This window comes from Nematolebias whitei, chromosome 3 (genome assembly GCF_014905685.2).
Source record: "Nematolebias whitei isolate Nwh7 chromosome 3, NemWhi1, whole genome shotgun sequence".
Classification (NCBI taxonomy): domain Eukaryota; kingdom Metazoa; phylum Chordata; class Actinopteri; order Cyprinodontiformes; family Rivulidae; genus Nematolebias; species Nematolebias whitei.
In genome coordinates this window covers 5618446-5632584 of record NC_056500.1, presented here as the reverse complement: position 1 = coordinate 5632584, position 14139 = coordinate 5618446, and the positions used below count along the sequence as shown (strand labels likewise).

The following is a 14139-nucleotide window of genomic DNA, read 5'->3' as shown; positions in this document are numbered from 1 at the left end:
CAATAAGCATTTGTAAACCTATTTTTTTTTAGGGTATAGTATTAGTTGTGGATACGTATAATGCAGTGATAAAGTACAATATTATATGCTAAAAAAGATAGGTTTACAAATGCTTATTGTGCTTACAAGCATCAGAAATGTTTAATATAACAACTCTAGATTAATTATATAGGTGAACAGATTTGGCTCTCTATTTGGCAACAAACTGGTCAGTTTTGTCTCTGTCCCCCTTAAATAATGCATAATAAGAAATGATTAATTATTTACAAAGTGTCTGTAGAGGAATTAATAACATATATATAAACTATTAGCCATCTTAAAGGGGAGCCTTATTGTTAAGTGGTTCCCAAATTTTAAATGAGGTAATAATGATTTTATATATATATATATATATATATATATATATATCCATCCATCCATCCACTTTTACCCGCTTCTTCCATTTTGGGTCACGGAGGTCGCTGGTGCCCATGTCCAGCAATCACTATGTGAGAGGCGGGGGACACCCTGGACGGGTCAATCACAACATCATGGCTACGTAGGAGAAGGATCCGGGTACTGAAATGGCCAGCCTGCAGTCCAGATCTTTCACCTATAGAGAACATTTGGTGCATCATAAAGAGGAAGGTGCGACAAAGAAGGCCCAAGACGATTGAACAGTTAGAGGCCTGTATTAGACATGAATGGGAGAGCATTCCTATTTCTAAACTTGAGAAACTGGTCTCCTCTGTCCCCAGACGTCTGTTGAGTGTTGTAAGAAGAAGGGGGGATGCCACACAGTGGTAAAAATGGACTTGTCCCAACTTTTTTGGGATTTGTTGACGCCATGAAATTTGAAAACAACAGATTTTTCCCTTAAAATGATACATTCTCTCAGTTTAAACTTTTGATCTGTGATTTGTGTTCTATTCTGAATAAAATATTAGATGTTGGCACCTCCACATCATTGCATTCAGTTTTTATTCACAATTTGTTTAGTGTCCCAACTTTTTTGGAATCCGGTTTGTATATAGAAATGCGAAACAGTAAATCTTCAGTCCCCAAACACTGAACAGAGTGTTGTTAGTATTTCTCTGGGCTGACTGTTGATTAGCAGACAAACAATATTTATGACCGAGTCTCCAAAAATGTCTTAAAATGTATGTGTCAATTTTCTCATGTGAATCATAGAGGCTGACATTCTTGTCACTTTAGTTTTAAACATGTTCATAAAAATATGTGCTGCATTTTTTCTCTTAAACTAGTCCCAAAGTTGTTGCGTGCGTCTCAAACCCATCTCAATTTAGTATCCTAGTATATTCTAGAGTTTCAGAGCTACAATAAAGCTCTTCTTATGAGAGAAAACATCTGAGGCTACAGCCCGGAACATCCAGGTCAAAAACCCATGCAGATAATAAACAATAGTCATTAAAACAAATAATTAAAATCTGTCCATTTTCATTTTTAAAGTTAGTCCAATAAATTAAATCATGAATGGGGACAGCTCCCAAAGTGGGTACAAAATGAGCTTGGTTATGACATAATGTGCACAGCCAAACTGTTTTGCAAGGTGTGCACATGACAATAAGCCATGATTTTAAAAATAAATAAATAAATGAATCAGCTTATTGTGTGACTGTACGCTCACTGGTCACTTGGTAGCAAACACAGCATTCAGTGAGACTTCCATGGAAGATTTGACCAATTTCTTGCAATTTGGAGTTATCAACTAATTTCCAAAATTTGCAGCTGCATAGCTACTACTCTTCAGATGACGCAACACCATAATAATCATATTATTTCTGAAACACTTTTTTTTTTTTTTTTTGGAATTTAAGTTGAAATATTGAGACATTAACAAAAGGACAGCTTCTGATAAAATATTTTAACGGTTTTCAAATTTTTGTATTCAGTTTTGTATTTTTAGGCTGCAGTATCTGACTGGGGTCAAGTGGAGTCTGCTTTGCTCTGTCCCTGTCAGATAGAGTTGAACCTTGATATTGTACTTTTAAAGTTGGGAATTTTGAAAGACAGGCATGATGTTAACAATCCAAGCAGTACAAGCTCAAGTGCTATCACTTTTAGAAGCTGTGGCATGTCAAAGTCCAAAAGCACTGGATCATACACCTCACGTAACATAGCTTGACAGCATCCTTTTATTACTCATTGTGTGTTGCTGCATGATGAATGTCCCACACGCCAAGATGAAATAAGAGCCTGTCTAGCTGATATGGATGAGAGCAAACCTGACAGTCGTGTATGTGTCAGTGGCAGAAGAAAAATTGCTGGTTAACATCTGACTACGGTTAGTGAGAGTGCTGGTATCTGCCAGAACAGATGACCTGCCAGGGTAGAGAATTGCCCTGAGGCTGGATTAGACTATCAAGTAAAGACAGGACAGGCCCGACATTGAAGGAAGTTTCCAGTCACAATTTACGTTTTGTGGACTATTCCAAACTATTCATGTCAGAAATATGGATTGAAACACTTGAGAACAATGAATGACTTTAAAACTTATTTTATAATGTCAAGAGTAGTGCACAGAATATTTTAAACCTCATCAATTTCCAGCTCAACATGGCGACAAAGAAGCATTGATGCGGGATTCATGTGACCCACTACCAACACACAAAATGCTGTATTTTCTTAATTATGTCTAACCTGGTCTGTTTCTGCTCAGCTTGCCCAGGGCTGTCGCTTTACTATGAAATAATTACTACAAATTTAGTGCATTCGCATGATTGGGTACATGGGATTTTCCTGTGTCTAAACGGAGGCTCTGCTCCATGTCAGGGGAACAGTGATACAGTGTGGAGCCAGATTTATGCTGTTGTAATTAGGATGGACACGAGCTTAAAGGCAACATTCAGTTTGAGTTTTAAAACCAGCATGTAGGAGCTCTTCAGAGGTTAGCACAAGGTTGTGGGAGATTTATGCACAGAAAAAAGAAACATTGCGCGAGTTAAAAATAGACAAAACTTTGATGCAAACTTAAAGAGTTCCTTTGAAATCCCCTTTTCACATCCCCACATATCTTCCATTTTACTTTTTGTACAAGCAAAGCAGACAGGTTGAACTCCTCAGGTTCTAACAAGCGGCTTCAACTCCGATGGTAACTTTATAAGACATGACAGTTTAATATTTAGTGTTGATTTCCATCAGTATAATGTTGTATTTGAGTTGGAGGCCTGAGCCATTTAGTCACATACTCTCCACAGCGTGAGCCGAGAACGTGACACCCGTCCAACATCACAACCAACATCTGTCCCGCCAAAAACTCCCAGAAGCATCTCTAACACTCCCAGCCACATAGAAGCAGTCATTAGAAGCTCATTTGCGTTCCCACAGATAACATCGCCACGTGTGCCGCCTCACATGAGCGGCACCACAGGGTGATCTGGCAGATGTCAGAGTGGCAATTCTTAACCAATCGCTGCAACAGCCGAGCCGCGGTGGTCCTGTTTGGTTGTAATTTTTCTGTGGAACTTGCCTGTTGCTTTTTTTTTTTTCTTTACATTTAAAGACAGATGGCTGAAGGTTTGTGTTGGCCTCAAGCCCAGATTTGACACCAAAACAGTGAATTAGAGAAGAAAATGAGAGAGAAGGGTTCTAAAAGGGGTTTGCGGCTGTAATATGAGTTGGGAACGAATCGATTTGACTTGGAGTTAAATTTCAAGTTTTTTTATATTGGCTAGCAAGAGCCTGGAAAAGTAGCCGAGGTTTTGGAGGCTGTGTGGTGTTGGAGTGATACACAAAATGCTATGCATCTCTAATCTCCATCACCAACAATCTTCAAAATGTGCCAGCTGAACATTATTTAACCCCGTGTGTTTCAGGTTCAAACTTTGTGACTCGTAAGATCAGCCGTTCTGTGGCAAAGATCCACCTGGGCCAACAGGAGAGCTTCAGCCTTGGCAACCTGGACTCCAAAAGGGACTGGGGCCATGCCAAAGACTACGTGGAGGTAAAAAAAAAAACACCCAGTCATTATCACACACAAGCCTAGAGAAAGCCACATAAACTGTGCACTGCTTCAAAGCTGAACAGCGTTCATATATACACAAAGCATTAACGGGCCGTGTTTTCCCAGATCATTTGAGGCCGTAATATGTGATCTGCATGAAGCCTCCTATGATTCTCTGCCAAAAGAGATTCAGAGATACAGCAAGAACGGGGCAGTGGGAGGAGAAGGAGAGGGCTGCATGCTGTGAGGCCACAGACTGCACTCTGGTTTCCCACAACTCACCCACGTCCCAGATCCCTTCAGGCCCCCATTGCCATTCCTCTAATGGCTGCAGAAGAAAGAGAAATATTACGAGAACGCTGCGGCCCAGGGACGATGACAGAAATACTGTGTTTGTGTTAAGGTAATGGTGCCAGCAGCACGCAGAGAGAAGAGTAGCGAGATGAAACGAATAGCGGGGTCGCATTGTCCAGGAGCCGACACACTCTGAACGTGTGTGTTTTTCCTCTGGGTGTATGCGTGTGCATTCCTGTGTGTGTAAGTGTGTGATAGGTCAAGGTTGGAACACTTGTGCGCGGCTGTTGAGATGAAAGTCTCGATGGGTTGCCATGTCTAACAGCAAACCCCTTGAAACTGTGTTATTATTAGGAGGTGAAGGCGGTGCACATGTTGGTGGCGGGGGAACTCTGAGATGTGAGTTTGGGGTGAGGAGGTTACCGCGTGGTGCTTCAGTTTAACAGCAGAGCGCAGTGTGGGGTCAGTGTGTCAGAGCTGGTGGTTCATGCTGTTAAGGAGGAGCGGGAAGGATTAGCAGTGTCAGTAAAGCATCAGTCATTATGATTAAGAGTAGACTGTTGACCAGTCACATGCATGTGGGCCTGAAACTGCCAAAAACCAAGAATATATAAACATAGAAATTGTAAAATGGCTCACTTTATATGTCTAACTTTTCCAATTCTGCATTCCTGTTTCATTAGGAGCAGCTGTTGTTCAGCAGTGGACCTAGTCAGAAAACCAAGGATTTTAATACTCAGCCCTGTTGCATGCCACACTCTCTTTGGGCAAGACACTGTTTCCCTAATGCCTAAACATGTTCATCAGTGAACAATAGAGTACAGACATGTGCATATACATGTTAGACATTAGAAAATAGAATTATTATCAGTAAAAGTAGTGTTATACTGGGTTGCAACTGTCGGAGATTAGTTGGTGACTAAAATTAAGGAGTTCACAAGAAAATAGGCAGATTTTTCATCGCAGTCTCACTGAATCGAGTGTTTGTGACCAGCAAGCTGTGCAACTGTTCTGAGCTATGCATTTTTTGAAAGTCACAGCCTATCTTTGTGTGCACGGCTTGTAAAACTGTATTCTACGCTTCTTTTGGATGAAAAACGAAACGTTTCTTTCAAAAAGAAACTGTCCAGATGACACGATTTACCTTTTAATGTGATATAACTACCTGGATGATTGAGCTTACCCCCCCACCACCACCATTTTTTTTTAAATTCTCCGCTGTGCACATTATTTTCTTTCCCGCATTTGATGTCAGAGAGCTCCTTTGTAGATGCCACAATGCAGCTGTAGCGCTCTTGAGACGGGTTGGAGACCCCTGCAACAAAATTGAGATGGATTTGAGACACCCATATGTTACAATGGTTTCTACTCTTTGTGTTTCTTTAGTGTTTATGATTTTGGCAGCAAGTCGAGGTATGTTTCATATCAGCCACAGGCCAGAGATTACAGTGATCGTATAACATCTAACGTAATGCCAGTACTGTATGGAAAAGGTTTGATCTCTTTATTGATTTATGAGTGATCAAATTTATGTTTACTTAATTTCAGAGTAGGAATAGCTTTTCTTAAGCAGAAAATACTTATTTACGAGCTGTTATTAAAATTTTAAGGCAGATAGGCTGCTGCTTAATTTGCTTACTGGGTATCTTTACTATGGAGGGGGATGATTCTGGCAGTAACGCCGAGTTCACCCAGGGCCCTAGTTTCCACTTTATAATCCTTTCAAAATAAAGTACGATGGTAGAAACATGGGGGTGCTCCGAGTTGGTTCTTTTCTGTTTTGGAAAAAAGCAGCCCGCCTGGAAAAGTTCTGTTAGGAAACAACTTGGCATGTCCCTGTGAAGGGGCTTGTGTAAAATAAATAGATTGTGACGATCGCAATAATTCTTCAGATTTGCAGATATTAACTATTAAATTAGTCTTAAAATATTAGACAATTACTCCTCATATATAGTTATTGAAAATGTAAACAAAGTACAGTGAAGGTGCTTGATATTTTTTATGTATGTCTGGTCCAGTCTGCAGAAATTATAATAAAAATCATAATTGGACAGTGCTAACTTTATATGTGTAATTAGTGTACATCCAGGATCTTTGATATTGTCTTGAAAATCATTGAGCTACATTTAAATTGCAAGTTTAGCTCGACTAAAAACGTCTGTGGCTTCCTACATTTAGCATCTACATTTATAAACCAAGAACACCTCTTCCTGTTGCACAAGTAAAACTCAGCTACTCCGGACTCTGTGAGAAAGTGTCTTTATTTCGCCGTTCTATTCTTACTGAGCGCTTGTGTACGTGCAACCTCCTACAGCGAGCTTTGTGTGTGAGCGCACTTGCCTGTCTAGTCCACCCTGGTTTGAGATGCACCAGGTTTCCTGTGGGAACTATGACATTCTACTTCTGGTGAATCAGGCGGAAAAGGCTTTTTGAAATACATTTTTTTGGCTTGGGTGGGGGGAGTTAAACAGAAGCTGGAGGTGCAGAGGGGAGCTGAGGTGGAGGAGAAATCTGAAAAAGGACAGGGGGAACAGACGTGTGTTAGTGGGATGCTTTTACATTATGCATAAGTGAACCACCCAGCAGACCATCAAAGGCTGTGACTGTCACACAGACCCCCCACCCCCCACCCCCTCTCAGTTTGAAAACCCAACCATCACTAAGTTATCCTGGCAGAACCAAGCAACTGCCTATCTGTAAACAGAAACATGTGTGTCTGCTTCAGGCTGACAACTACTTTTCGTCCCTCTCTGTCTCCCTCTCGTCACCCCACCCAGCACAGGGAAATTGCTTGTAATTGGCTGTGGATGGATTGCGGGTGGCAGGAGGGGCGTGCTATGTGTCTGCCCTAACAACGTCTGAAGGCGTGAGGCTGGCTGGGCATCGTCTCCGCCGGGTATCGGGTGTCCATCCCAGGCAAGCAGACCGACCTCGGGCTTCCCGGCTGCTCTCAATGAAGCCCTTTATTATTATTGTAATGCGAAATAGATGTTGGGAGCCGAACGCTCTAGTTTAAAATCTGCAGATAGAATAATTTAAATCCCCCTGATCTCATTTTCCGTAAGGGGGTTTGGAATTTTTCAGTCTGGTGACTGTTTAATGCATAATGCGGTTCTGTAGTGAGTATGATACAGGACAGATGTCTGACGCTGAGCTTGCCAAAAAAGAAAAGGAAACCCACAGTTATCACTCACAAAACGTATTAAATGAGTTAACAAAGATGCAGCAGTAGGCTGCCTTTACTAAGGATTGTCCTCTTTCCTGCTCCTGGGTACAGTTAAGTGAATCCTGATCATTACCTACGTCTGCTGTTTGGCTACAGAGAGCCATTTCTTGCTCACAGAAGCAGGCTGGCTAAGAAGGAGCACGAGCTAATGTTCATATGGTGTATTTTTTGTCCCCCGTTGCGGAGTTAAAAGGGGAAATTAAAAACACTCTCCGTCTGTCTGTGACTGTTGTGAGCTGGATAAGTTGAAACATAAGCAATGGGCTAACTTGCTTTTTGGTGTTTGACTTCTAGGTATAAGGAAGTTTCCTGTAAAAACTAGACTGAAATGGCAAAATCCAAGATGGCCGACCCACACACACACACATATGGTCAAACCAGCCACCCCTATCATTTGAGGAAACAATGCATTTCTAGTTTTTATATTACTTAAAAGTATAGCTTTGTCAAATGGGTGGGTTGGTCGAAGATTAATCTGTGGTGGCCCAGGCCGCCCCCTGGCTCCACCATTAGACCTGGTGGTGGATAAAATTACTCCTCTGCTTGCCAGGATCCGTCACTCTGCACCACCTCAGACAAGAATAAAACTCCTGTTCTTCTCCACAGTGTAACTCCTGCCCACTTGAACGTCTTGCACCAAAAATATTAAGGTTTTCTTGCAATCCCTGTTCAATTCCAGTCCACATAAACACTCATCTGGATAAGTACAAACTTTCACTGTTTAAATCCTTCACTGCCGAGGGACATTGGTGCACTGCTTGTTTCTTGTGTTTCTTTATTCTGCTTGACTTTATTGCTGCCATTTCAACTGTTTCCCTTTCCACTTTGCATTTCTTTTCCTTTGACATCCAACAAACAACTTGTCTTTATCCCCCTAGCATTGAACGGGAGCATTGAACTACAAACTGTTGCCAGATGAAATGTTGACCTGCTGACACAATGTCCTGACGAGTCCCTGCTCTCGTCTCGTTGGCAGACTTCTTTTTAAGTTCTAATCAACTGTGAAACAGTTTAGTGAAAGGTGTGTCAGTGTGATGTGGGTTAGCTGATGTCTGACTTTTGGCTTTCTGTCAACCAGTGAGGTGACACTACAACCCCACAGGTGTCGGTTTACACCTTTTTTTATTTTTATTAAGCTTTTTTTTTTGCCACAGCTGCCTCTCTTTGCAGTAATGGTTGCAGATTAGAGTAATTAACCAGTCACCGTCTGAATCAAGTCCAATCACAGCTGACTTAAAGCAGTGGTTCATCTATACCTTTGGTAATAAGAGTGCACGTATTCTACTGTAAGAAATTCACGTTCACACGTTGAACATTTCACTGGCTTCAGAGTAAACCAGTGTACAACAAGACCAGATCACTTCCTGAAGTTTTGTGGAATAAGCACTAGGGCTGAACAATTTTGGAAAATATTCTAATTGCGATTTTTTTGTTTTTTTTTTGTTTACCTCAATATTGCAATTTCGATTTAATATGCGATTATTTTTCAACTTCTTCTTCTCATGTATTTTTCAACAAACACAAGCAATAAAGCAATCTGTTTCCATTGCAAACAAAGCTCCACTGTTTTCAGCTCTGCTGCAACTCCGTTTCTGCTTTTTTTGTTGTTGTGTAGCTTCAGGATAGCAACTTGGCTAAAATGTGCCTGCGAGGGCGTTCTGTACCGCTTCTCCATTGTGTTTACCAAAGCTGTAAACCCAGGCTTTGTCACTGTATTAATGGGCATCAAGTCTTTCGCTATGAACTCTGTTATTGCTCGAGTTATTTCCATGTGCCGTTTCGATTATGTTCATACGGAGTTATACCTTCGAACAGTTCGGTCAGTGATCCCTGTCGGCTGCTACTTTGCTTACTTGAAGTTGAAGCGCTGCTCGTTGGCGTTCTATCCATGCAACTATCATAAATGGCTTTGTGGTGTTGTTTAAGTATTGATGAAGAGTTGCGGTGTTACCTCGAGAGGTAGCAACAGCAGCGAGGCAGGTTCTGCACAACACATGTCACTGTGCAGCGTCTTCTTTTTTTATAGCCAAAATAATTCCAAACAACGGACGTGCTGCTCCTCTTTGGTACCAAACTTTCAGATGTGTCAGCTTCTGTCGAGCCTGACGCCATCGTGCAACTGGTTAAAACACACTTCTCCCACTCCCTGCTCCGCTCCGCTCACTCGCAAGTCACGTAACCAGATCACGTGACCAGTCAAATCGGAGCCTTCGCGATTAGAAAATCTAATTTTATCGTATTATTGCAAATTCAATTAATTGTTCAGCCCTAATAAGCACCAACATTGCTGTGGAAATAAATTAAGACGTGTTTCTCTGCTTGGTGTTTGTGTGCGTCAATGATTTGCACATTTTTCAAGTAAACAAAAGAGAACTGTTTTATTTAGAGATCTACAATATATTTTTGATCGATGTTGATTTTTAGAAATCAGGCCATTTAAAACCAATGATTTAATTTCTTGCCACGTTCACCTGTTTGTCAATCATATGAATGCATATCTTTTATCATTTGTAGGCACTTGTCATCATAAGTAATTTATATTATTCATCATTTATGAAAGTATTATTGTATTATTTTCTAATAGGCCACTCAAGATTCAGATTTCCAGAAAAAAATTTCAAATGATCAGTTCAAAACACAAAGATTGACACTTTACATTTGCCAAAGAATAAAATAATTTCTGAATATTTTCATAAACGTAGCTGCAAATCTGGTGGATTTGTTTTTAGTTTGAGCCACCCCCAATTAGAAATACGAATGAGTCATAGAGTCAGAGTTCCTTTATTGTCATTCGCACCACATGTGGAACATGTGGTGGAGCGAAATTATGTACACAGGGTCCCAGTTACATCCAACAAAAAAATGTAAAAGATAAACAGTAATAACGTCTAAGATATGAACTAAGAAAAACATCAACTAAATATACACTAAGCACTAATAGCATAAAAAAAAAACATTACGTCGAACATCAGCACAAACATGAACATGAGTCTGTGTGAGCAGATGAGCACGCATGAACACATCAACATTGAAACAGATCAGCAGCAACATTTATTTTATTTTATTTTTATTTTATTTATTCATTTTATAAATACATAACAATCAACATAATCAACATATATGTAACAACAACAAAATATTAAATATAAAATGAAAGGTAGCAGATGAAGAAAAAAATCTTATTAAATCTGCTCCTTATTTATCTAATAAGCAATTCAAACAAACGTTTCCTGTAAACAGCGAATACAAGTAAGTAAATCAAAATATTTTACAATTCTCATACAATACTCATCAAAATACAATCGTTGATATTCATTTAACAATTTGATTTTAATCAGTTTCCTAAATACATAAATTGATATAGCATCCTTAACCTCTTTTACTAAGTCATTCCATAAACCAACTCCCTGAATTACGGTAGATCTTCCCTTCAAACTTGTTCTAAACTGTGGTTTAACAAATACGTCTTTCCCTTTTAGATCGTAACAGCTAGATCTTTTCACAAAGTACATTGAAACAGATCAGCAGCAACATGAAACAGATCAGCAGCAACATGAAACCGATCAGCAGCAACATGATGTGATTTTTTTTCACAGTGATGATTCTGGTTAGAGATTCATGAGTCTAACAGCCTCAGGGTAGAAGCTGTTCCTCAGTCTAGTGGTTCTACACTTAATGCTCCTCAACCTCCTTCCTGAGGGGAGTGGGGCAAAAAGTGTGTGTGCTGGGTGAGTGGGGTCCTTCATGATGCAGGTGTCCCTCTTCCTGCATCTCGAGGTGTAAATGTCTGTGATGGTGGGGAGCCTGACTCCAACATCTTCTGTGCAGCCTTCACCACTCTCTGCAAATCTTTTCTTTCTGCAGCTGTGCAGCCTCCATGCCACACGTTGATGCTGGAGCACAGGATGCTCTCCACTGCACACCTGTAGAAGGAGGTGAGGACTGAGCTTCCCAGACCAGCTCGTCTCAGCCGTCTGAGGAAGTAGAGTCTCTGATGAGCTTTCTTGATCAGGCTGGTGGTTTTGTTGCTCCAGCTGAGGTTGTCATTCATGTGTACACCCAAGTACTTGTAGCTGGAGACCACTTCCACTGCAGATCCTCTTATGTTCAGGGGGGTGTAGGTGTTTTTGTTCCTTCTGAATTCCTCAATCATCTCCTTTGTCTTCTTCACATTGATGTGAAGGTTATTCTCTTTGCACCTGCTCTCCAGGTGTTCCACCAAATGACTGACTTTAATTGAACAAAAACAATGTAGGCCTGCTGGAGTCTCATGCTGTCTCTAATTTATTTTACACTGTTGCATTCACTGTTTATAAGAAAATGTGAGTTCTTCTCTTCTAAAAATTTTGCTCAGTTTTATCCAAGTTGTTCGTGTTTTTATATTTTACGACCCTGCCTTTCAAGATATGAACAGCGCATCAGTGAAGTTGTAAGTTATGTTTGTAACTCTTACTGACCTGTAAAAAGTCCAACTGGCAGTGAGTTTACAAGAGCCCAGTCCAGTTTCATCCGAGACTACATTCAGAGTTTTAGCTGTAGAAAATCCTCTTGTGGTTAATAGACCATCAAAAATGTAATTTGACTGATTTTTTCTCGTTTCAGGAACAATTAGTGACACAATCTAATCACAATGTTCTGTTATTTATGATCATAAAGTGAGATAAAGCAGAATAACATCAGTGAAGTTAACTTTGGCTGGTAAGACTTTACGTTGACCTGTTCTATTGCATAAGACCTGGATGTTCTGACTCTGATCATTGATTTGTTAATTAATGTGCAGCCATCCTGTAACATAAATCTGCTTTATGTTTGTCAGTGCAGGTGCCGTCTTTATTTACCGATAAGCTCTCTGCTGGGACTCAAACTCTTGAATTGTTCTCTTTTTCGCTTTTTAAATTGCGCTGCTACCTCGTTAACCTGTGTGTTTTATTGACGGCTGCCAGTTTCTTTACAGCCGTGTGTCAGGGAGCTGATAAATACCTCCGCCTGCTCTGCAAGGCTTTAATAAACACAGCTGGAGCGGTAAAAACTTAAAATTGGAGCGAATAGGGCAGGGAGGAGAGTCGGTGTTGGGTTTCATCACCGAAACCTCCCTGAATACGACGACAACTTCCCGACCTCTGAACCCCTGAACCCCTGCTGCCACAGCACACCCACACACGAGTGCAGGCCATTTACTGGAGCCGGGCTGCAGAGGCTGCCGTCATGCCGACATGGCATCCCACACAGGCAGGACGAGTAAATGACAGCAGCTGTGGAGGTTTGTGAATGTTTCACATCGTTAATTGAAGCTGAAATTCGATCTTCAGCACAGCTGTAAACAAAAGTTTACCCCCTCTCACTGAAAGTAATAAAACGTCATTAATACCTAAGAAACCACATTACAGTAATATACAGACCTGTACAGGACTGTGCAAAAGTTTTAAATTACATTTGAGAAAGCAAAACAAATGTCAAGACAATTTATTTCAAGCATTTTTTTCTTTAAACTCAGAAATTTTAAGGATTAATTCTCCAATGTTTTGCATTGATTATGTATAGGCTTAAAGACTATTTGTTCAATTCATTTGGCCGACTCAATGATGAAATATTGCTTCTACGGCAAAAAGATATTTTGTAAAAATGTGTTCATTTGTCCTAAATTTCAGGCGTTTCTACAAGCACTGATAAAACTCTGAAATTTAAAAATAATAAAAGAAAAGTGTGGAGCACATTGTAAGTTATGTTCGGGGCGGTTTTGTAGGAGATGTGAGATAAAATGGCAACGGTAATGAACTGAGTGAAAGACTTAAAATGGATCTCTGGGGAGGCTCTCCCAATCACCATCATAAATTAATGAAGTCGAGGTGCGTATTTACAGAAACGGCCTTAAAAATGCAAAATGTTGAAATTATTTTGAAAATATAGAAATGAGGATTCTTGCATGAACCTGACTCCCTCCTGCTGCTCGAACAATAAAAGTCCAGAGAATAAAGATTTATGATCTTCGAGGTTCAGCTCAATAAGTCGTTTTAATTGCAATGCTAATTGTGTTAAAGTTGTGCGTTTAGTTTTTCTTTATTCAATTTTATGTACCAGTTTGATGCTTTAAAGGCGAGCAAGTTGTTGGCAAATACTTCCTTTCTGGGATCATATTGGTTTATGCGTTTGTGTATTTTCTCAGTTTGCTCATATGAAGCAGGACTTTTTTATGTGGCTTAATGAAAAGTTGGTCTGGATCATCAATCCATCTCATGGGTATCAGAAGCACACCCACTCTCTCTCTTTGATTAAATTTAAAACAAGGATGTTTTTGGACTGTTGGAGGAACCTGGAAGAGTTTGGGAAACCCATGCAGGCTTAGGGAGAACATGTAAACTCCACACAGAACAAAAAAAAGAAGTTGACAGAGCTAAACGTCACACAGTCGAGCCATCTGAACATTTAATCATTAACAACAAAAAAAATGCTTTCTGTAGTTTGAAAATCCTCATAAATGCCAAAAGAATTTCTCTGTGCACACACAATTTGTCACTGTTTTTGTTCATTAGGGTTAATCTTTTATTAGAAATCTTTTTTTTTCTCATGTATTTCAATTCAATTCAGTTTATTAATATAGCGCCAAGTCACAACAGAAGTCGTCTCAGGGCACTGAACAGAAACAAATAAATAATAATAAAACATTATTTATCTGAGG

At 40.1% G+C, this 14139-nt stretch overlaps 1 protein-coding gene across 1 annotated transcript in view; it reads left to right on the top strand.

Annotated features, from left to right (window-relative positions):
- The window catches only part of gmds (GDP-mannose 4,6-dehydratase), a 320644-nt gene that overhangs the window by 89269 nt on the left and 217236 nt on the right, over positions 1–14139 (top strand). Inside the window, exon 7 of the mRNA XM_037697811.1 lies at positions 3816–3943. Within this exon, the coding sequence (XP_037553739.1) occupies positions 3816–3943 (128 nt within the window). The remainder of the gene's footprint in view (positions 1–3815; positions 3944–14139) is intronic.